The sequence below is a fragment of the Xenopus laevis genome, chromosome 9_10S (assembly GCF_017654675.1).
Source record: "Xenopus laevis strain J_2021 chromosome 9_10S, Xenopus_laevis_v10.1, whole genome shotgun sequence".
Lineage (NCBI taxonomy): Eukaryota > Metazoa > Chordata > Amphibia > Anura > Pipidae > Xenopus > Xenopus laevis.
In genome coordinates, this window is record NC_054388.1 from 89,768,548 (window position 1) to 89,792,225 (window position 23,678).

The 23,678-nt window shown below is 42.6% G+C and overlaps 2 protein-coding genes across 2 annotated transcripts; both read right to left on the reverse strand.

The window, feature by feature from the left end:
- Positions 1–1,313: 1,313 nt before the first annotated feature.
- Positions 1,314–13,235, reverse strand: arl6ip1.S (ADP ribosylation factor like GTPase 6 interacting protein 1 S homeolog). The gene is given in 6 exon segments (NM_001094299.1): positions 1,314–1,820; positions 2,716–2,800; positions 4,514–4,631; positions 7,247–7,366; positions 8,775–8,908; positions 13,171–13,235. Coding segments are annotated over 6 exon segments (612 nt in total). The 5' UTR covers positions 13,207–13,235; the 3' UTR covers positions 1,314–1,701.
- A 6,770-nt stretch (positions 13,236–20,005) lies between these two features.
- Positions 20,006–22,479, reverse strand: LOC121399035 (RAC family serine/threonine-protein kinase homolog). The gene is made up of 3 exons (XM_041578818.1): positions 22,297–22,479; positions 21,591–21,719; positions 20,006–20,698 (listed from the first exon to the last, which is right to left on the reverse strand). Exons 1-3 carry the CDS (start codon positions 22,429–22,431, stop codon positions 20,564–20,566), a joined length of 399 nt encoding a protein of 132 aa, XP_041434752.1. The 5' UTR covers positions 22,432–22,479; the 3' UTR covers positions 20,006–20,563.
- Positions 22,480–23,678: the final 1,199 nt, after the last annotated feature.

Below are 23,678 nucleotides of genomic sequence, written 5' to 3' on the forward strand. Positions count from 1 at the left end.
CTGTCCCTCTCCTGCTGTGCTTCTGGCAGGGACCGTTAGGACACACACACACACACAGGGAGCATAGAACATCTACAGGGAGCTCAAAAAGAAGGGGCCATTTTTGAAGACAGTATTCATTTACAGCCAAAAGTAAAATCAGCACCTTATAGTATTCATTATTGCCTACAAAATGAGGACCTTTTCCCCCGTACCCCCCACCCCACGTAGACCCCCCTTCGCTCCTGGCTAACTGCCCCCCCTGGGGGAAATGCCTCATACTTTATACTTACCCCTCGTCGCAGATTCTGGCAGCGGACTTCATGGCATCCATCTTCCGGGTCCTTGGTAAGCTGACTAGGAGATCGGCAATCTCCGTCAATTTCGGTGCATGTGCAGTTTTTGAAAACCGTCAAATTGCTCCAAAAGGGCATAAACCGACATACTGATCTCCCAATCAGCTTACTGAGGACCCGGAAAATGGATGCCGTGAAGTCCGCTGCCTGAATCTGCGACGAGGGGTAAGTATAAAGTATGGAGCATTTCCCTGGGGGGAGGAGTAGGGGTTTTTTATCTACAGGGTTTCCTTCTCCTTTAAAGTCCAAATGCCAAAAAATCTTATTTTTTTACTATAAAATCCGAATTTTTAGTGGAAGAAAAAAAAACTAGAATTTTACGGGATTTTTTATACCCCAAGGATGAAACAAGTGAAATCCAAAAACCCGGCATCTCAGAACTGCCGAGGTTGCATAAAAGTTAATGGGAGAAGTCCAGAAGATATCTTGAGTTGCGCTGGGTTTTGTGCAATAATCCAAAGATTTCGTGGTTTTCTGGCAAAAATCCAAAAAAGTCAAGCGTTTTCGTGTGGAAAATCCAAAAAATTAGTACGATCCCAATTTTTTGGGTTCTTTCCCCGCACAGGAGGAAATTTTCAGGAAAATGTATTGAGAAATATGAGGGGAAAACCCGGTCGGAGTAAGTTTTCAAAAAATAATAAGATAAATTTGGACTTTGATCTCCCCTTTTCAAGCAAAAGAAAGGGCCAGCTTGGCACTTCCCTGTAAAATTATCCTGGAAACACCTTAAAATGGTATCATGATACAGCAGCTTTATTATAATACATTTGTAACTAAAATCAATTGTTTTGAGAATTAATGTACTTTAGATTATTAGTACAATGTCATATAAGGAAATGTGCATTATTCAATCTATTTTTGTAGGTTTTAAGCAATCTCTGTAAGACCAGTGGCACTTTTATTATAGTTTAGCCACAATCACCTTATATTATTGTAATAGGTGAAGCCCCCACGCTCACAAATGCAGAGGAACAGAAGTAAATACTTAAATAACCTAAGTTTATTACATTAATTCACAACAGGAAGACAACAACCAAAAACAAGAGAATTACATGGAGACAGGGAAATTATATTTACAAATAAATGACAAATAAAAAGTAGTATGAGGAAGAGGGGTTCTTGCATTCATGACATTTGACAGACCATTGTTACAGCAGTTTTTTTTTTTTTTAAATACTCTTCAAGGAATCTTGACACTGTACACTAAGGAAACATGAAAAGTTTCAGTGCAACCAGTTTAAAAAAAAAAACGATACAGCATTGGTAGTTACTGGGAAAGTCTGACTTTTCTCCTTCCAATACACAAATAAAGGAGACAAAAAAAATGATCCCACTGAAGCTTCCATTCTGAACTGAGCAAATCTTCTCATTCATTCTTCTTTTCTTTTTGCTTGAGCAATTTGTTTATTTCTCGCTTTCCCATTCCAACATACTTTGTGATTATGCCGTGTTTGTTGAGGCCAGGAAGCAAGAGCAGAAAGCTCACTGAAACAAAGATATTGTCATCAATATAAACACAATAATCTCTGTGGAAACATTTTCTGAAGATTATGGAAAAATGAAATATACTGCAATAAATGTGTCATTCCTATAATAGTCTTTTCTATTAAATGAACCTAGAGGCAAGGACAAGCTCACACAGCACAGTGTGCAGGAAGCAAAATAATGGGGGATTTCTGTAATTTCCAACTAAATTGCCTGTCTATCAGTTTGTGCAAAGGTTTAAAGGGGTGGTTTTCCTTTTAGTATGTTATAGAAAGCCCTATTCAAAGCAACTTTGCAATTGGTCTTCATTATTTATTAATGTTTTTGAATTATTTGCAGCTTTCAAATGGGGATCACAGACCATGGCAGCCAAAAAGTATTGTTCTGTGAGCTTACAATTATATTGTTATTTCTACTTTTATTCAGCTCCTCTCCTATTGATATTCTAGTCTCTTATTCAAACCACTGCTTGGTTGCTAAGGTAAACAAGACCCTAGCAACCAGATAGCTATTGAAATTCCAAACTGGAGAGCTGGTATACAAAAAGCTAAAAAAAAAAAAAAAAAAAAAAAAAAAAGAAAAGAAAACCAATTGCAAATTGTCTCAGTGTGTCATACAAAAAGTTAATTTAAAGGTCAACTACCCCTTTATGGTACGAAGATCCAAATTATGGAAAGATCCCTTATTTGAAAAACCCCGGTCCCAAGCATTCTGGATAACAAGTCTCATACTGGTACCTCTAATAAAAGCCCACCTGTCAGTACTGTGTACTATAGATATCAATAAAAACTTATACATAAGGCTTTAAATACACAGGTATTTTATTAAAACAAAGCACTCATTGGTAGTTTATTCTATTATCAGCCGCATATTATAAAATGAGTTTGAGACTTACCAATAAGATATGTGAGCAATAGGTTATGAACCTGCTGCCCAATCCATGCAACCACAGCAAGCGCACTTATCATGGACATAAAGTACTGCGAGGGAAAGAAAATATTTTGTTAAGCTTACTAACAACCAGGGTATCATTTAAAGGGGACCCGTCACCCAAAAAAAAAAAAATACAAATCCTGTTTTATCACATTAGTCAAGCAAAATGAACTTTAATTACACTGTAAAAATTATTTGAATCTTATTTCCTTCCATCTGGGAATTCATAATTATAGCAAGCAGGCAGGAGCCATTTTGTGGACACTGTTATTAAGACAAGCCTTACATCAATCTTGTTTGTGCGCCAGAATGGGGCACAATAAAATGGTGAAGAGAACGGGGAATGTGGGGAGAACAGCGACATCTAGGAAGTGCCAAATGGAAAATAAAAGTAATTGCCTGCCCCTCCTCTATGCCTTAAGCAATATTTGATTGACAGCCGAGATTTTTAAATGAGTTTTACTACAGCTATGAATGCATAAATACAAAAAAGAATTTGGATTTCATGTTTAGTTTAAAAATGTCTTTTATTATACAGCTTTTTATGTCTGGGTGAGAGGTCCACTTTAAAAGCAAATAATACTGCATTTATGCGTAAATAAGTTGTTTGCTTAATATTTATTGCTTATTAACCGATTTGTTACAAGGATTGTATCTAACTTAAAAGGGTGGTTCACCTTTAAGTTAACTTTTAGTAAGTTATGAATGGCTAATTCTAAGCAACTTTGCAACTGCCCTTAATTTTTTCTTTTGTATAGTTTTTGAATTATTTGCCTTCTTCTTCTGACTCTTTCCAACTTTCAAATGGGGGTCAATGACCCCATCTAAAATCAAATGCTGTGCTAGCCTACAAATTTATTGTTATTGCTAATTTTAATTACTCGTCTTTCTATTCAGGACCCCCTCCTATTCATATTCTAGTCTCTTATTCAAATCAATGCATGGTTGCTAGGGTAATTTTGGCCCTAGCAACCAGACTGCTAAAACTGCAAACAGGAGAGCTGCTGAATAAAAAGCTAAATAACTAAAAAAAAAATGCAAATAATGAAAAACAGTAGCAAATTGTTTCAGAATATCACTCTCTAGTCTACACCATACTAAAAGTTAATTTAAAGGTGAACAACCCCTTGGGACCCAAAGGTCCAATATACTGTTGAAATAGCACAGAGTGGAGTGTACATACAGAATGTTCTGTGCCTACTTGTCATGGGAACCATTATATTGCTGCTCTACTGATCCTATTGTTCTTGAAATTAATAATACTCACTTAAAAGAACAGTAACACCATAAAATGAGTGTTTTAAAATAATGAAAATATCATGTTCTGTTGCCCTGCACTGGTAAAACTGATGTGTGTGCTTCAGAAACACTACTATAGTTCATATAAACAAGCTGCTGTGTAGCAGTGGTGAAAATTAAAAAAAAGACTATATGGCAACGGTTAAATAGTGGATAACAGATAACACCATTATGTTCTACAGAGCTTATCTGATGTGTAACCTGAGCCTTTTCTCCCTTGAATGGCTGCCCCCATTGCTACACAGCAGCTTATTTATATAAACAATAGTCGTGTTTGTGAAGCAAACACACCAGTTTTAGCGCAGAGACACACGTGGAGATTGTCACCTCTTCTTCGGCGACTAATCTCCCCAGACTGCGTTCCGCCAGGCTAGAATCTAAATCGCCGGCTGGACGGCACTCTGAGCGCTTCGTTTGTTCCTACTTATAAACTTTTCAATACAGCATCAGATAGGATTTACCATTTTGGGTTTTTCCTCCTTCAGGACAAACAAACGTTTCCACCAACCAACGATTCGCCTTCGTGTTTTTACAAGGTTGCTGCAAATCTCATGGAATCTTTGTTGCTGCTCAGTGGTCCTTAAAGAATTAAACAAAAGTATACATTAGATTTTGAATATGCCATTGGAAAGACCTTTGTTTTAGAACACATAAATTGTGCTAGAAAGATACTTGACACCTCTGAAAATCTAGAATGTGTTAACTGGGTCTATATAAAGTAGCATTTTGCAAATGCAGATTCCTCCTCCTAGACTGGAAGCCCATGAAATGTTTCCTGATCAAATGTTCTTTATGCCATTTTGTGCTTCTCTACTTGTTACAGTTCAGTCATTTTAGGTGCAGATGTGTACTTAACTGAAAATGATTTGAAGAATGCGTTTTCATTTCAGGTGCACATAGAATTTCTTGTGTTTCCCTTCCCCCCCCCCGACATTTATGCTTTAACAACGGGTTTCTAAAAATGCTTAGAAAAACAAAAAACTGACAAGGAAATATGAGGAAATACTAGTAAGCACAGGTAGATCTGAGAAAAAAAAGTGATTCAAATTCTTTGTATCGGCAGCTGTAGTTAAACAAAGATTGAGATTCTGTGTTACTGGGATGGTAGCCATGTTGGCTTTCCCACATGGCAGTAAGAATTCTAACTTTTAATCCCTTAACTGTTTTTAGGTCCACAAAGAAAAGAAATCACCGTAGGTGCCTGGTGAGAAAGTTATTGAATTTGTGGTATTATTAACAAAAGGCGTCTTCCACTTTAGACACAATGGAAAGAATCATTCTGGTGCCACACTCATGGGGACCTAAAGCTCAAAATAAGAGAAGGGCAGACTAATCTCCCCGAACTGCATTCCCGCCGGCTAGAATGTAAATCTCCGGCGGGATGGCACTCAGAGCGCTTTGTTTTCAGAAGTCGCCCAAAGTTTCCTCGTGAGGCAAATTCGGAAAACGAAGCGCTCTGAGTGCCATCCCGCCGGCGATTTTCTAGCAGGCGGGAACGAAGTTCAGAAAGATTAGTTGGCCGAAGAAGAGGAGATTTGTCGCCGGGTGACTAATCTCCCCGAATCTGATTGTGTGTCTCTGCCCTAAAACATGCTAGATATTATGCTCTGGGTTTTTTGTACCAGCCTAATGGTGACCTGCATGGGCACATTAAACCTGCCAATATTGGTCCTTTATATCGATTCGGCAGCTTATCTTCCCATGTGTGGGGGCTTCCGACAGGTCTCCTCAATCGATATCTGACCAAAAATCGGCCTGATAACGCTCGAGTACACGCAGAATTTGTGCAAAAGGCAGTTATTTTGTTAGATTTTGGTTGTACTGGAATTAGTTATTTGAATGAGCACTAAAACATACTAGGAAAGGAAGCCCCCAATAAGATATATTGGATCTAACGGTCAATGTATATATAAAACCCAACTCCTACATGAAGACAGAATGAAGAGAAACAGATGCTGAGAGAATAGGAAGATAACTTCATTATTTCAGATAAAATGCAGAATATTTAATAGATTGTATTTAGAAAGTTTCTTATTTCAGTTGGATGAAACTTCTATAAGATTTTCATTTTCACTATAAGGGTGGTGGCACATGGAAAGATTAGCTACTGCGGACAACTAATATCCTTAAAATGTCTTCCCACCGTCAAGAATGTGAATCACCGGTGGGATAGCACGTGTGTTGCTTCGTTTTCTGAAATCACCCGAAGTTTCCTTTGCTTATGCCAAATTGGAAACACTCTGGGCTATCAGTTACCTGAGCTTGGGGACTGACACACAATATACACAGAATAATATTTACAGTGCAAGGTTTATTGGGATGTAATTCACATTTACATGAAATAACAGCATAGAAATACCAGTCATTTTGTGTCAGAATGAATAATCAGTCTTGTAACGGCAATATATAGCAGAGACGTCACTTACTGCTCCTGGGATTAGGTTGCTGCTATTAACTGTAGTAGCAGGCCTTCCTATTACCAATATTTCAAAAAGGAGAACATTTATCAAACATAAGCAGCAACACTAACAGGTTTCTGGGACCAGATTTATTAAACCTAACTGATATAAATACATGATAACATCTACAGTAACAAGAATGCACAGAATCCCTGCTTGTCCTATGACTGATGGAATATGTGCAGGAAGGATTAAATACAGGTATCAGGTGTTAGCCGGAAACCCATTATCCAGAAAGCTCCAAATTATTTTATCCAAATCTTTTTAAAAATGATTATTTTTCCCTCTATAATAATAAAAAAGTACTTTGTACTTGATCCAAACTAAGATATAAGTAATCATTGAAAGCAAAATCTGCCTATTGCATTTATTTAATGTTTATATGGTTTTCTAAATTACAAAAAGTCCTGTAAACTCCAGGTCCCTAGCATTCTGGATAACAGGTCCTATACCTGTACTAACTTGCAATACACCACATAAGTGACATTCAGACCTGACAAGGTAATTATCAAGGACTCCTTTGTGTTACCTGTACAACAAGGGAACAGTCTGGGAAACAGCAACAGAACAGGATTATGGATGGGGAGCTCTGTGTCTGTAAGTAAAACCCATTCTATTATAATAAAACCTACTTCTAGAAGGTGCCAGTGGCCATTTTTTTACACAACACCTTCGTTTTTTTTGTTGAGATTTTTATGGATCATATGAACATACATATATGCATTATTTACTGACCATTGGTTTGAGCCGAAGATCCTGGGAGCAAGTGTTGGAACAAGATAATCAGCCAAACACAGGCACATGACAAAGCAGGATACTCCAGAAAGGACAGACGGATCCATATAATAGATCATCCTGTGGAAAATTTAAACATGAATTTTGAATAACTGTCCCCACAGCCTATATTAATATAGAACTATAATGTGTATAGTGTTTCTGAAGCAGACACACCAGTGCTACCAGTGCAGAGTGACGGTACATTATATTTGAATTACTTTAAATAATTTTGTGTCACTGTTCATGTAATAGTGTTGGTGCTCAAATCTCTTGGCTCTGCCAGTGTCCAATCCACACAGAGAGAAGCATTAAATGCTTGGCCAAAGCACTGGCATGAAACACATCAGCAATACAAGTACAAAAAGCAGTATAATCTGCATGTGTGTGCTCCTCTTTGTGTTGATATTATATTGTGACTGTACAGCAGCCATTTGGGTTCTCACCAATGAAATAACACATTTCTGCCGGAAGAAGATTTCTCCTATGTCAGACTGATTTACTGATAAAGATAAATAAAAGATAACAAGTATGCTGCATCCCACGTAAGAAGCAAACATGTTACTACAGAGGCCACCCCTTCAGACTAGAGGAAAAGAACTTTCATTTGAAGCAACGTAGGTGGTTCTTCACAGTCAGGACAGTGAGGTTGTGAAATGCACTGCCGGGTGATGTTGTGATGGCTGATTCAGTTAAAGGAAACTATACCCCCCCAAACAATGTAGGTCTCTATAAAAAGATATTGCATAAAACAGCTCATATGTAAAATCCTGCTTCATGTAAATAAACCATTTTGATAATAATATACTTTTCTATTAGTATGTGCCATTAGGTAATCATAAATAGAAAATTGCCATTTTAAAAAATAAGGGCCGCCCCCTGGGATCGTATGATTCACTGTACTCACAAACATACCAACAAACCATACATGTTAGGTCACATGAGCCAATTAACAGACAGAGTTGTGTCTTTTGCTTCCACACTTCTTCCTGTTACAGTTAGAGCTGCAGTATTTCTGGTCAGGTGATCTCTGAGGTAGCACACAGACCATCACAAAATGGTGGCTCAAGGCAAGAGATGTAAAAGGGCAATATTTACTTAAATATATATTCCAGTTTGGTAAGATTCTTTAATATGCCACTTAATATGATATGAACTATCTGTTGCTTAAGTGTTCATTTTGGGGGTATAGTTTTCCTTTAATGCCTTTAAGAATGGCTTGGGTGATTTTTTGGACAGACATAATATCAAAGGCTATTGTGATACTAAACTCTAGTTAGTATAGATATGGGTATATATCATTTATGTGAAAGTATGGAGGGTGTGTGTATGGATGCTGGGTTTTCATTTGGAGGGGTTGAACTTGATGGACTTTGTCTTTTTGCAACCCAATTAACTATGTAACTATGTACAACGACTTAGGTAAAAATCATTACAAGTAGGAAGCAAAAATATTTACTTTGCGTATATGTTCATATCTTTTACTTACAGAAATAGTAAAGAAACAGCTCCCATAATTGCTGCTGGGAACCATGGTCTCTCCCAACGAAGAACACGATCAGAGACCAGGATTACTTCACCCCATCCTTGAAAATGCTCCTCGAGGCTGGCAGTCTCTGAAGCCTTTAGAAAAAGATTTTATAATAAAGCATAGAGTTATTAAAGTACTATTTAATTTCAATTAAGGATGCACCAAATCCAGGATTCGGCCTTTTTCAGCTGAATTCGGCCAAATCCTTGTGCTTGGCCAAACCAAATTTGCATATGTAAATTAGGGTCAGGAAGGGAATTCACGTGACTTTTCGTCACAAAACAAGACTAAAAAAAATGTTACCACTTTTTCCATTCCTGGCCCTAATTTGCATATTCAAAATAGGATTCAGTTCGGTATTCGGAATTCAGATGAATCCCAAATAGTGGATTCGGTGCATCCCTAATTTCAATCGCAGTGCTCAATAACCTGTCCTTTATCCTAAAGAGGAACCCATTGTGGAAACTTGTTCCCCCCTACTGGGGGTGCAGGCTAATGGAGGCTGCTCTCAAGCTGGGGGACACAATACTACTTTCCAAAAACCCTCTTTGGGATCAGAAGGTGATTCTCACACAAGTTTTATTAACGGTCTGTGAGTAGAGATTGCCTGGGTTTCCTCCTGGTACTCAAGCTTCCTCCCACACTCCAAAAACCTACAGGCAGGTATGGCTCCTGATAAAGCTAGCCCTACTGTATGTTAATATGACAGGGACCTTACACTGGGGCAGGGACTGCTTAGAATGAGGTATCATCTCTGTAAAGTAAAAATGTATTGGTGCCATGTGAATAACATAATATGTAAAATAAAAATCTATAGAAAGAGAGAGAGAGAGAGAGAGAGAGAGAGAGAGAGAGAGAACATTTTTAGAGAAATGACTGAATTAGCCACTTTTCCTATAAAAATACACAAGAGCCATGAATAGATAAATCTTTAGTGATGTCATCTGTTAAAAATTGTGCTTAGTGATGTCAAAAGATTTACTGAAATGTGTGTATTCTAACAAGTAATGCACCCTGTATTTTAAAATATGAAGATATTAGATGTCACCTTGTAATTACAAGATGGAATTACTGATTTGTTTGCTTCAGAAGCTCTATACCGGTAGTTTATATACACAAGCTGCTGTGTAGCCATTAATGCTGGAAAAGGAGAAAAGGCACAGGTTACATAGCATACAGCAGAAAAACTGTGTAGAATACAATGGAATTCCATAGAACTTTCTATTTACTATGTAACCCTGTGGCTTTTCTCATTTTTTCAGACTGAATGGCTGCCTGTATGGCTACACAGCAGCTTGTTTATATAAACTATAGTAGTGTTTCAGAAGCACCCTTAATTCTTTTCCCTGCAGAGTGCACTGCCATCTTTGTGCCTGCTCCCAGGTATACACTGCACACACTCAAGCTGGGCACTTGCACAGAACATCACTTCTTTGACATGTGCTATAGTGCCCCTGTTCCCAGTTTGAAGATTTTTTAAGAGGTGAGCAGGCCTCTATAGTGGGAAACACCAAATATGGCACTACAGGTATGGGATCTGTTATCCAGAATGATCGGGACCTGGGGTTTTCCAGATAATGTATCTTTCCATAAGTTGGATCTTCATGTCTTATTTCTACTATAAAATCATTAAACATTAAATAAACCGAATAGGCTGGTTCTGCTCCCAATAAGGCTTAATTATATCTTAGTTTGGATCAAGTACAAGCTACTGTTTTATTATTACAGAGAAAAGGGAAATCATTTTTAAAAATTTGGATAAAACGGATTCTATGGGAGAAGGCCTTTCCATAATTCGGGGCTTTCTGGATAACGGGTTTGCGGATACCAGATCCCATACCTGTTCTGATAGAATTTAATAACAAGATTAGATAAGTCTTGTGTGGGAAGTAGAATGAAATCAGTGTCTTTTTGCCAAGCAGATATACGGTAATCAGTCAATAACTGGATTAGAGAAAGCTTGATCTGTCCTTTCTTTCTCTGTAACAAACATATGACCTTGATGTGCATTTGTAAAGCCTCAAACTGTAGTCCAGTACTTTAAAGTGTACAGTATTGTTTAGTATTTATTATTATGTATTAATTGTAGCTTTTTACAGTACTAACATTCACTCCTTATGGTTTGAAAGCTTCCGTTCATTCTGCAGTGGTGTCTGAGTCAACAGTGTTTACTATAAATCATATGGCATTCCTTTTGCTCAGCTTTTATCTGCATACAATGACACTGATCAGCTGATAACAGGCAACACCCTTTCTAGAGGCTTCAAAGAGCAAGCAATCCCGCAGAAGATACAGGAATCCATGCTACCATAATATACCCCCGGCCGACATTGTTTACTAGCACACAACTACAAAATATATTTAAATATTAGAACAGGAAGAGAAAAGAGAATGGGTTTGACACTTTCTGCTTTATCGTGGTCATAAGACCTTGCATGTTTTCTACTGCCTTGTGAAAATTTCATACCAGTTACCCGACAGTTTGGCAACGGGAGGTGGAAGTGCAATTGATCAGCCTTTTGGCAAGTTCCCAATAGTGGAGCTATGGTGGAGGAAAGAACCTATGAAATGCATCCTTCCAATTCTTCATCCGTCAAATATTATAATCAGTCGTCGAGGACTGGAAATAAAATGAAGTCGTAAACCCATTTATTAGGGCATGTAGATAAATTACAGGAAACAGAACAGTAATATAACTCGGAAAATGTTTTAATAAATGTCCAACCTGGGATCTACCAGCTGCTCTCCTGCAATTCAATATCAGGAAATGTCAGTAAGAGTTGCATGGCATCTGCAAAGTGGATATCGGCACAAAGATGTGTTAATGCACAGAATTACACCCTGGGTGGCCAATAGTGTGCCTCTCAGTGCACTTATAGTGAGGAGCAGATGGGAGTTGGTCGCCTTTTTGTCTGCCTGTGTTTGTGGCTACAGGGGCCCAGACTATATCATTTAGTAAATATTTGGGTACAATACATATTTTTCAATCTTGAAAGGCCCGATTGAAGGTCATTTAGAGTACGTTTTGGGGATGAACACAGATTTGCTACCCTAGTTACACGTCAGAATAGCCAATAGTAATGTTTACATATAACAGTAACCTTGTTATGGGGTAGGGGGGCAAACAAATACTGGGTGTCAAAGATGTGCCAAGAAACCACTGCCCTGGTCCCAAAGCTGAAGGGCTACACACTCATAGCAACCCCTAATCTGACAGCTAAAGGACCAGACACCTAACAAGCTCTAGTCTGACAGCTGAAGGGCCACCGACACCCAACAAGCCCTAGTATGACAGCTGAAGGGCCACATACACCCAACAAGTCCTATTCTGACAGCTGAAGGGCAACAGACACCCAACAAGCCCTAGCCTGACAGCGGAAGGGCCATAGACACCATACATGCCCTAGTATGACAGCTGAAGGGCCACAGACACCCAACAAGCCCTAGTATGACAGCTGAAGGGCCACATACACCCAACAAGTCCTATTCTGACAGCTGAAGGGCCACAGACACCCAACAAGCCCTAGCCTGACAGCGGAAGGGCCACAGACACCCAACAAGTCCTATTCTGACAGCTGAAGGGCCACAGACATACAACAAGCCCTAGTCTGACAGCTGAAGGGCCACAGACACCCAATAAGCCCATGTCTGACAGCTGAAGGGCCACAGACATACAAACCCTAGTCTGACAGCTGAAGGGCCACAGACACCCAATAAGCCCATGTCTGACAGCTGAAGGGCCACAGACACCCAACAAGCCCTAGTATGACAGCTGAAGGGCCACAGACACCCAACAAGTCCTATTCTGACAGCTGAAGGGCCACAGACACCCAACAAGCCCTAGTATGACAGCTGAAGGGCCACAGACACACAACAAGCCCTAGTCTGACAGTTGAAGGGCCACATACACCCAACAAGCCCTAGTATGACAGCTGAAGGGCCACAGACACACAAGCCCTAGTCTGACAGTTGAAGGGCCACATACACCCAATAAACCCAGGTCTGACAGCTGAAGGGCCACAGACATCCTGCGATGTGACCGTACATTCTTCTAGCAAACACCTCCCTTTCCAGCCCATAGCACAACTCCTCCTTTCTGTGCGTTTTTACTGCACTTCCACGGATTACCAGTATTTGCTCTGAGGTTGGATTTTGCACGCGATTACAAACAAACACACATTGGGGCAAAGCTGTCAGCAGATCGCCTGTCACTAACACGCACGGTTACAGCTCCAGGTCCGACGTAGCCAACATGAAATGCGGCTCCATATTGTATCCCCATATTCTAATAGAGGTGCTCCTAACAAGCCTCGCAAGCATGCGTGCTCTGTGCAGTTATCACTAGGGCACCTACCAGCTGATTGGCACTCCTGTTGTCCCCTTCCGCCATTGTCTCTCACACGGTCGCACCAAGACAAGCACTCTGCACTGGCAGCTCCCAGCTAACGCAGCGTTACATATAAAGCAGCTCCCGGCATCCTTCACGGGAACTAGGCTGCCTAGCAACATAACAAGCAATTGATTTCGGATTGGTGAGATTAAGCAAAAACACCAAACCAATCGCCCAATCGCAATGCTCTATGCTCTAGTCTGCCAAAATTCCTTGAAAAATGTTTGCATTTTTTTTGAAAAGCCGCTTTGATGCTAGAGGAGCGTGAAAAGAAGAGGGACATGTTTTATGCAGGGTTGTAAATTTTTTGTCCTTAAAAAGACGTCCAAGAGACGTTATTAGTGTCGCATAATCCACACACGAGTATATTATGGGTAGAAATGAGGAAATCAACTCAATAGGTGGGAACAATTTTTGTGAAAGGGCCCATTCTATAGGATTACTGCTTTATTCTCGAAAAATCATTGTTTTTTTATGTCTTCATCTAAACTGGGCAAACGGAGAATGAAGCTCCTCACAAGGTAGATCCTTCACTCTGTTTTATTAACAGAAGTGCCCCGAAAATCGAATCATCTACCTTTACAAGAAGCACACATGGCGTAGCCCTGTTTATTTCAAGAAATAATCAAAAAAAAAAAAAAAAAAGATTTTTCATTCATTGAATACCGCCCCATTAAGAACTCTGCTTACTCGGACAGGTGGCAAACCTTATTGCACTGGTGAAGGGGATTATAATACAGCAGAGCCTGTGGTCTGGTCCCCTCTGTGGGCAATTTTCAAAATCAGCCAAAGTCAGCTACAAAACCAGCCCAAAACTAGCCAAAGGGCACTTCAAAAGTTGCCCAAAATAGCTCAATATGTGCAGTGAAAAAAAAGTCTAAAAATAAATAAATTAATATTTGTGAAAATACATCTTTATCAAATTTTCACTGATTTGAAAATTTTTCCATGAAGTAAAATAGGCCAGATTCGCCCGTCACCAGGGGTGTAAGTACAGAGGTGTTACAGGGGCCCCATAAGGCCCTAATTCATACACAATTACAATAAATATTGGTAAAACAGCTTAACCACTAGACATTTTGGTGGCCAGCAGATTTTTACTCCAAAATTGCCTGATATTAAGGAAAGTCACCATAAAATGCGAGAATGCTTCAGAGGGACGGGAGACTGGGGTACAGAGCCCAAAATCTGGTAACACCCGTCTTCTACACAAGTCAGTCCCGTTGCATACTGGGTATTGTAGTCTTACATTAAACTTGGCAGTAGGAAAATTGTTAAACAAAAACAACATTACTCAACGTGCATTGGGAGACACAGGCGTTGCACATTAGGACAAGAAAAATGGCTGGTTTCCAAAGTACAAACCATCCAAAGGCCCCAAAAGTAGCCCAAATCCATACCTTGGCTAGTTTGTACTTTCAAAACCCGCCTGGGATTTAAATTAGTAGCCCAATTTGGCTGGAAACCCGCCAGCCTGGCAACCCTGGTATTTTGTAGGCATTCTATTGGTAACAATGCCAATAAGGACAGGCAGTGCGACTGAAGTGCTTTAATCCAACCAAGAGTGGGAGTCCTAGACGTTAAAGGAACAGCAGGAGGAGCATAAAGCAAATGAAAAGAAATACAAGGACCTTAAAAAAGCAAAGTGCAGTTACAACAAGTGTGACTTAAAGGGGTTGTTCACCATTAAATTAACTTTTTAGTATGATGTAGAGAGTGATATTCCGAGACAATTTTTATTATTTGTGGTTTTTGAGTTATTTAGATTTATATTCAGCAGCTCTCTAGTTTGCAAGTTCAACAACCTGGTTGCTAGGGTGCAAATGAACCTAGCAACCACACACCTATTTCAATAAGAGACTGGAATATGAGTAGGAGAGGGCCTGAATAGAAAGATGAGTAATAAGTAACAATAACAATAAATGTGTTGCCTTACAGGGCATTTGTTTTAAGATTGGGTCAGTGACCCCCATTTGAATCCTGGAAAAAGTCAAAAGAAAATGGCGAATAATTAAAATCAATTAAATAAAGACCAATTTAAAAGTTGCTTAGAAATAGCAGCTCTATAACATGCTAAAAGTTAACTTAAAGATGAACCACCAAATTAAGGTTGTTCATCTGTGCAATTTGGTTTGTGTACATAAATTATTGAACAATTGTTTACTGGTCACCAATGATTTAAAGCTGCAAAATGGACCCTGGCCACCAAGAAATACACTTGTGCAGGTGTAACTCGCCTTGTCGCACCAGCCTGTGCAGCCACTGGATCCCCACACTCACTCAGTATATAGACACAGTTGTTGACAAAAGAACTTGAGAGGGGCTGTTCAGGTTTTTTTTACTCTTTATTAAGGTGGCGTGCACTTGGCTGGGGCCCTGTAAAAATGCAGGGAAAAACACTGGCACCATCATATACACAGCAAGGCCACCAGCCCAACTCTCCCATAGATCTTTAAGGACAAGAAACATACTTTTCCACCCTTTCATTATTCATTACATTTTTATAACAAAAAAAAGCAAAGAATCGGTGGTTAATGACTGAAAGCAGATAATTATAAAGTAGAGAAATAAAAACAGGCAAGACGTATTAAGTCATTTTTGTTAATATTTATTTTTGTTTTTAGTATTAGGATAGTCAGATCAGGTTTGCAGGTGTGCCTGGAATTAATTTGTAAGTCGGGTTTTTAGTCTTAAAGGACCACTTGCTACTGGTTCCAACTGTAGGTCATGGGGCTCCATTGTCTCTCTGATAATTGCATTCTGGCAAATAAAAAAAAAAAAAAAAAGTTATATTTCTCACCAAAATTTCCATGAGAACTTTAATAATTATATATTGTTTGAAAGTGCAAACCGTTACCTGTTTAGAGGCACCATCCTTGCTTTCCTACATGCAGAATTTAAGATAATATCCCTCGTCGAAATTTGTGGTTTGGCATGAAAGGAAGGAAAAATAGATTAAAACAGATTTATAACCAAAATCCCAAATACAAGCTACAAAAACCTGCTGAATATCTAACTACAACTTCTTCTACTTAGAATGATGGGCAATATGTATGGGAACCAGCTGCCTTATACAGGGCTGTTCTCTGAGTGTGAAAACTGATTCTACTGAATACGGTCAAATTCCCCCCCAAAAATGAATTCTACATAAAGGTATCGGACCTCTAATGCAGAATGCTCGGGGCCTGGGGTTTTCCAGATAACAGATCTTTCCATAATTTGGGTCTTCATACCTTAAGTCTACTAAAAACATATTTAAACATTAAATAAACCCAATAGGTTTGTTTTGCCTCCAATATGGATTCATTATTTCTTAGTTTGGATCCAGTACAAAGCTCTGTTTTATTATTACAGAAAAAAGGGCAATCATTTTAAAAAAAAATTAATTATTTGGTAAAATGGAGTCTATAGGAAATGGCCTTCTTGTAATTGGGAGCTTTCTGGATAATGAGTTTCTGGATAACTGATCTCAGACCTGTACCTTTTGTTTTGTGAGGCATCTTTGAATTTTTTCTCCATCTGTGCTGTTGTGTAACCTCAGGCAAAACTGTTTTTTTTTTCTTTTTTAAGATCAGTGGTTATACCAAGAGAAGAAGCTGGCTAAAAAAAATGTGTTGGCTATTCTTTGAGTTTCAGAACTGCTTCTATTGAATACAGTCAAATTCCCCCAATATGAAGTCCATGTTAGTGATGGGCGAATATATTTATTTATTTTTTCGAAAAAACGGACGCCGGTGTCAAAAACGGGCGCCGGCGAGGTTTCGCAAATTTTTTGCCGTTTCGCGAAATTCGCTAATTTTTCGGCGAAGCGAAACGGCGCAAATTCGCCCATCCCTAGTCCATGTACCTATTGTACACTATAAAAAAATGTTGTGTGAAAAATTGCCCATTGACTTCAATGCTTTTGGCAATTTTTTTCCATTTTGCAAATTTGTAGTGAACAGAAAAGGGTCAGATTCACCCATCACAAGCCAGGAATTGTAGAGAAAGACTATGGAGTTGCACTGAAGTTGAGCTTTTGAGGTGCCAACAATAAAGCTTGTGGCATCAGCAGGAGAGATTAAATCATCTCATGGATTCATCACACACCACAAGCTTGATGATACGCCCTGTTCCCTATCTGGCACCTCAGTCAGCTATTCCCCCAGCACAATACAGCTAGAGAAGTATAAATAGAGAAATACAGATAGAGAAATACAGATAGAGAAATACAGAAGAAGAAATACAGGGAGAAATGGGGGCCTGAGGTGGGGAGGGCCGATGGTGGGGCCAAGGTGAGGAGGGCTGATGGTGGGCAGGGTTGATGGTAGAGGTCCAAGGTGAGCAGGGCCATTGTAGGGGGCCCAAGGAGGTGGAGCCATGGTTGGAGAGGGCCAATGGTGTAGGCCATGGGTGGAGAGGGCCCGAGGTAGGGAGGGCCAATGATGTGGGCCATGGGTGGCGAGAGCCGATGGTGTGGGCCATGGGTGGAGAGGACCAATGGTGTGGGCCATTGTTGGGGAGGGCCGATGATTTGGGCCATTGTTGGGAAGGGCCGATGGTGGGGGCCTGAGGTACGGAGGGCCGATGGTTTGGGCCATGAGTGGGGAGGGCCGATGGTTTGGGCCATGAATGGGGAGGGCCGATGGTGTGGGCCATGGGTGGCGAGGGCCGATGGTGTGGGCCATTGTTGGGGAGGGCCGATGGTGGGGGCCCGAGGTAGGGAGGGCCGATGGTGTGGGCCATGGGTAGGGAGGGCCGATGGTTTGGGCATGAGTGGGGAGGGCCGATGGTGTGGGCCATGAGTGGTGAGGGCCGATGGTGTGGCCCATTGTTGGGGAGGGCCGATGGTGGGGGCCCAAAGTAGGAAGCGCCAATGGTGTGGGCCAATGGGTAGGGAGGGCCGATGGTGTGGGCCATGGGTGGCGAGGGCCGATGGTTTGGGCCATTGTTGGGGAGGGCCGATGGTTGGGGCCTGAGGTAGGGAGGGCCGATGGTTTGGGCCATGAGTGGGGAGGGCCGATGGTTTGGGCCATGAATGGGGAGGGCCGATGGTGTGGGCCATGGGTGGCGAGGGCCGATGGTGTGGGCCATTGTTGGGGAGGGCCGATGGTGGGGGCCCGAGGTAGGGAGGGCCGATGGTGTGGGCCATGGGTAGGGAGGGCCGATGGTTTGGGCATGAGTGGGGAGGGCCGATGGTTTGGGCCATGAGTGGGGAGGGCCGATGGTTTGGGCATGAATGGGGAGGGCCGATGGTGTGGGTCATGAGTGGTGAGGGCCGATGGTGTGGGCCATTGTTGGGGAGGGCCGATGGTGGGGGCCCGAGGTAGGGAGGGCCGATGGTGTGGGCCATGGGTAGGGAGGGCCGATGGTTTGGGCATGAGTGGGGAGGGACGATGGTGTGGGCGATGAGTGGTGGGCCGATGGTGTGGCCCATTGTTGGGGAGGGCCGATAGTGGGGGCCCAAAGTAGGAAGGGCCAATGGTGTGGGCCAATGGGTAGGGAGGGCCAATGGTGTGGGCCATTGTTGGGGAGGGCCGATGGTGGGGGCCCGAGGTAGGGAGGGCCGATGGTGTGGGCCATGGGTAGGGAGGGCCGATGGTTTGGGCATGAGTGGGGAGGGCCGATGGTGTGGGCCATGGGTGGCGAGGGCCGATGGTGTGGGCCATTGTTGGGGAGGGCCGATGGTGGGGGCCCGAGGTAGGGAGGGCCGATGGTGTGGGCCATGGGTAGGGAGGGACGATGGTTTGGGCATGAGTGGGGAGGGCCGATGGTTTGGGCCATGAGTGGGGAGGGCCGATGGTTTGGGCCATGAATGGGGAGGGCCGATGGTGTGGGCCATGGGTGGCGAGGGCCGATGGTGTGGGCCATTGTTGGGGAGGGCCGATGGTGGGGCCCCGAGGTAGGGAGGGCCGATGGTGTGGGCCATGGGTAGGGAGGGCCGATGGTTTGGGCATGAGTGGGGAGGGCCGATGGTTTGGGCCATAAGTGGGGAGGGCCGATGGTTTGGGCATGAATGGGGAGGGCCGATGGTGTGGGCCATGAGTGGTGAGGGCCGATGGTGTGGGCCATTGTTGGGGAGGGCCGATGGTGGGGGCCCGAGGTAGGGAGGGCCGGTGGTGTGGGCCATGGGTAGGGAGGGCCGATGGTTTGGGCATGAGTGGGGAGGGCCGATGGTGTGGGCCATGGGTGGGGAGGGACGATGGTGGGGGCCACTGGTGGGGGCGGGCCATTAGTGGGGAGCGCCGATGGTGTGGGCCATGGTTGGAGGCGGGCCAATGGTGTGGACCCAAGGTGGGGCGGCCGATGGTGGGGGCCATGGTGGGGAGGGCTGATGGTGAGAGCCAGGGGTGGTGTGAGCCTGAGGTGGTGGAGCAATGGTAGGGCCAATTGTGTGGCTGCTTGTAAGGAACAATAGGAAGGGGCCTATTGTTAGGCCTAGAGAAAGGGGCCGGTGGTTAGGCCAAGACAAAGTGGCCGATGGTTAGGCCAAGAGAAAAAGGATGGAGGCACGGAACAGTAGTTATGCCAAGAGAAAGGGTTGGAGGCAGGGGCCGATGTTAGGGATCCAGAAGCAGGGGCCGATGTTAAGGGCCTAGGGGCAGAGGCTGATGTTTAGAGCCATGGGGCTGATGGTAGAAGCCCAGGGCCGATGGTGTGGGTTGATGGGTGGGGAGGGCCGATGTTTTGGGCCATGGGTGGGCCAATGGTGTGGGCCATGGTTGGGGAGGGCCGATGGTGTGGGCCATGGGTGGGGGCGGGCTGATGGTGTGGGCCATGGGTGGGGCGGGCCGATGGTGTGGGCCATGGGTGGGCTGATGGTGTGGGCCATGGGTGGCCTGATGGTGTGGGCCATGGGTGAGGAGGGCAGATGGTGTGGGCCAGAGGTAGGGAGGGCCGATGTTTTGAGCCATGGGTGGGGAGGGCCGATGGTGTGGCCATGGGTGGCTAGGGGCGATAGTGTGGGGCATGCTGATGGCGGGGGCCCAAGGTGGAGCAGGTTGATGGTGGGGGCCAGAGGTGGTGTGGGCCTGAGTTAGGGAGGAGCGATGGTGTGGCTACTTGTAAGAAACAATAGGAAGGGGCCTATGGTTAGGCCAAGATAAAGGGGCCGATGGTTAGGCCAAGAGAAAGGGCCTGATGGTTAGGCCAAGAGAAAGGGGCCTATTGTTAGGCCTAGAGAAAAAGGCCGGTGGTTTGGCCAAGAAAAAGTGGCTGATGGTTAGGCCAAGAGAAAGTGTTGGAGGCACGGACCGATGTTAAGGGATCAGAGGCAGGGGCCAATGTTAGGGCCATGGGGCAGAGGCCGATCTTAATGGCCCAGGGGCAGGGGCTGATGTTAAGGGCCCAGGGGCAGGGGCCCAATGACTGTAACAGGTTATATTTTCCAGCTGGGACTCAGGAATGCAAGGTCCTGAATCATTGTTGAGCCACCTGAAGCGCTGATAAATTCCATGTCTTCCAGGAATGACAGTAGCTCTTTCTGAATAACATTGGTTTCCACAGCTGGTATCTGCAAGAAAGAAATTATACATTAATTTATTTTATCTCATTCATTTGTGCATTACAAAGATACAAGGCACAAAATTCAGTCTGGAAACAGACTGTCTGGAAACAGCAATGAGGTTTATAGATTATTTGCCTAAAATCTAACTTGTATTTGAAGGCTTGAATGTCTTATGCCCATGGCAAACAAAGTGTCACTTAAGTGTGAAACTTTAACTTAAATCAGGGCTTTACAACTTGTGCCCCATGCTTTACACTTTTGCTATTGTCAAGTCACAGCACTTCTGCTAAGAAATACAGATCAATGGCATACAGGGAACAAAGAAACCACCACAACTGATATAATAAATAGCTGTCCAGGACTCTTTCCTTGTATGACACTGGCACTCTGCATTTCTTAGCATGGCAGCAGGAAAATTCATTCATATCCATAATGTGATGGAGTTCAATGCTATAGAAAGCAGGTGAAAAGTGGGGTATACTTGAAAGAAGAAAGGAGTAACACAAAGGGCAGAATGTGAAGAGATCACAAAAGGACACAGAGAAAAGTGGTACAATAGGTAAATGGGCAGATATGAAAGAAGAGCATGAATGTGTGAAAGCAAGTTATAAAGCGATACATGAGGAGAGGAGAATAGAACACATGAAAAAAGAAGGATAGAATTGGTGAGCAAAGGGGAGAGGGTAGAAGCTCAGAGCAGGATAATTATGAAGATTAGAAAAAATAATGCAGAAACTTTTTTGGTAATTTTTTTGAGCATCACTGCTCTGTGAATTTGGACAACACTGCCCTAAGGTGATGCTGAACTACAAGTAGGCCTAGTGGTTGTCAGTGATCTGTATGGTGAATAAAAGGAGTTTGGGGGATGAAGCTGGACCTACTGTAGTGATGTACTTACTGCTCTTGGCTTGGCAGGGGGTGAGATCTTCATATTCTCCAGCGCTGTCCAGTCAACAGATTGATAAAATCGGTGCTGCCTTATGTCTCCTGTTGTGCCCAGGCGCTTGTTGGGATTCTTCTCTAGGAGCTAAAGAGGAAATTTCTTTTAGGGTTTCAATTACCAGGGGCACATGGCACAAATTGTTTTATTCTGGGAGACTTTTCCCTTTCACTGCTAAATGCCTTAGTGATGCCTTTAAAACTTTCTAAATGTCTATTAACTGAAACTCCTTTCTATGAGTGTGAGAATATATCTTGTGCCAAAATCAGCTGTGTGTGTGTCTGTATCCAAGCCAACTCAGTTCTTGTGAGTACACAGGACAGTACTAGGGATTCGGCCTTTTCAGCAGGATTCAGATTCGGCATATGCAAATTAGGGGCGGGGAGGGAAATTGCGTGACTTTTTGTCACAAAACAAGGAAGTAAAAAAAGTTTTCCCCTTCCCACCCCTAATTTGCATATGCAAATTCGGATTCGGTTCGGTATATGGCCAAGTCTTTCGCAAAGGATTCGGGGGTTCTGCCGAATCCAAAATAGTGGATTCGGTGCATCCCTAGACAGTACACTGTCCCTGATTCTGCTGTCAAAGAACTCTTTCCTGTTTAAAGATAGTGTAGTTTTTGTGTTGCTTTAGCCGTTACTTCCCTGCATGGATTCATACCCACCTCCTGCAGCAGTTCTCTGAAATCGCTGCTGAGATTCACTGGAAAAGGAGGCTGCTCATACATGACAGAATGGATCAGCTTCTGAATGGAATTCTGGCTGAATGGATATCTTCTGGTGGCCATTTTGTAAAGCATAACGGCAAATGCCCACCAATCCACTCCGGCATCATATCCAGTCCTTGAAAGAATCTAGAAAATCAATGAGAAATTCTTTATTAAATAATTTAAAGCTTCTTCTGGAACCATTCCTGTAACAAGTTCATCATTTTAAATTACAGTATAAGGATAAGTAAATCGAAATTCACTAATATATGTTAGGTATTGCCCAGTTCATTCAAAGTTTTCCCGTAGGCTGGTGCTTATTCAGAAGAAAATGCAGTGGCGTAACTAGTTGTTACTGGGCCCCATAGCAAATTCAATTTAGGGCCCCAAAATATTTATAAGTTGGCCTATTTTACCAAGATATATTAAAATTGCTAATTAATTAGGGTCTCACTGGGCCCCCTACACTCTTGGGCCCCCCTGCAACCGCAGGGTCTGCTTCCTCTATAGTTACGCCCCTGAGAAAATGCACTAGTCATGGGAACTTCCTAGCATAATGTTCCACATCCATCGTAGATGCCTTGCCTGTCATCCTAATTATAGCCTTGGTAGTAAAGTAAAATCCTTGTATCATGTTAGTAAGTAATAAAACTGAGTTTCTCACCTCTGGAGCCATGAAGAAGTAGGTTCCGAACAAGCCATATGTCTTCATGCCAGGAAACATCCCTTCTGCAACTGTGCCAAAATCTGCGATCTTCACATGTCCCTCGGCGCTAAGCAAAATATTTGGCGGCTTCAGATCCCTGGAAAACAATAATTAGAAGAATAGTTATTAGCAATTGGATGTAGAAAAGAAGGAGTCGGGATAGAAGTCGTCAGGATAAAGAGGCAAACATATAGGTGTTGCCACTGCATTCATACTGTAGGGTCTGATTGGGTCCCGCGGGTATACGTAATCTTTATAAACCAAAAACTGCAGGTGGAAGGTGCTGAGGGATATCGGTCGGTAGGAGTTGTAGTAATAATGGAAGTGATAGATTAGGGCTGATGTGGAAGAGTTGTACTTACCGGTGCACAATACCGCGTGAATGCAGATATTGGAGACCAACGATCACTTCAGCTGAATAGAAGCTTTGTAAAAAAAACAGAAAACAATTGATCACAATATAAATCATGGATCATGTCTCTGGGAAACATCAGTTCATTTTTTTCTTTGCTTTAATACCTTGGTAAATTTATAATAAAATAATAAATTAACACCCTTTAAAAAGGACTGCATAAAATAGCACCCTATATACACAGGTTATACCCTATATACACAGGTTATACCCTTTATACAC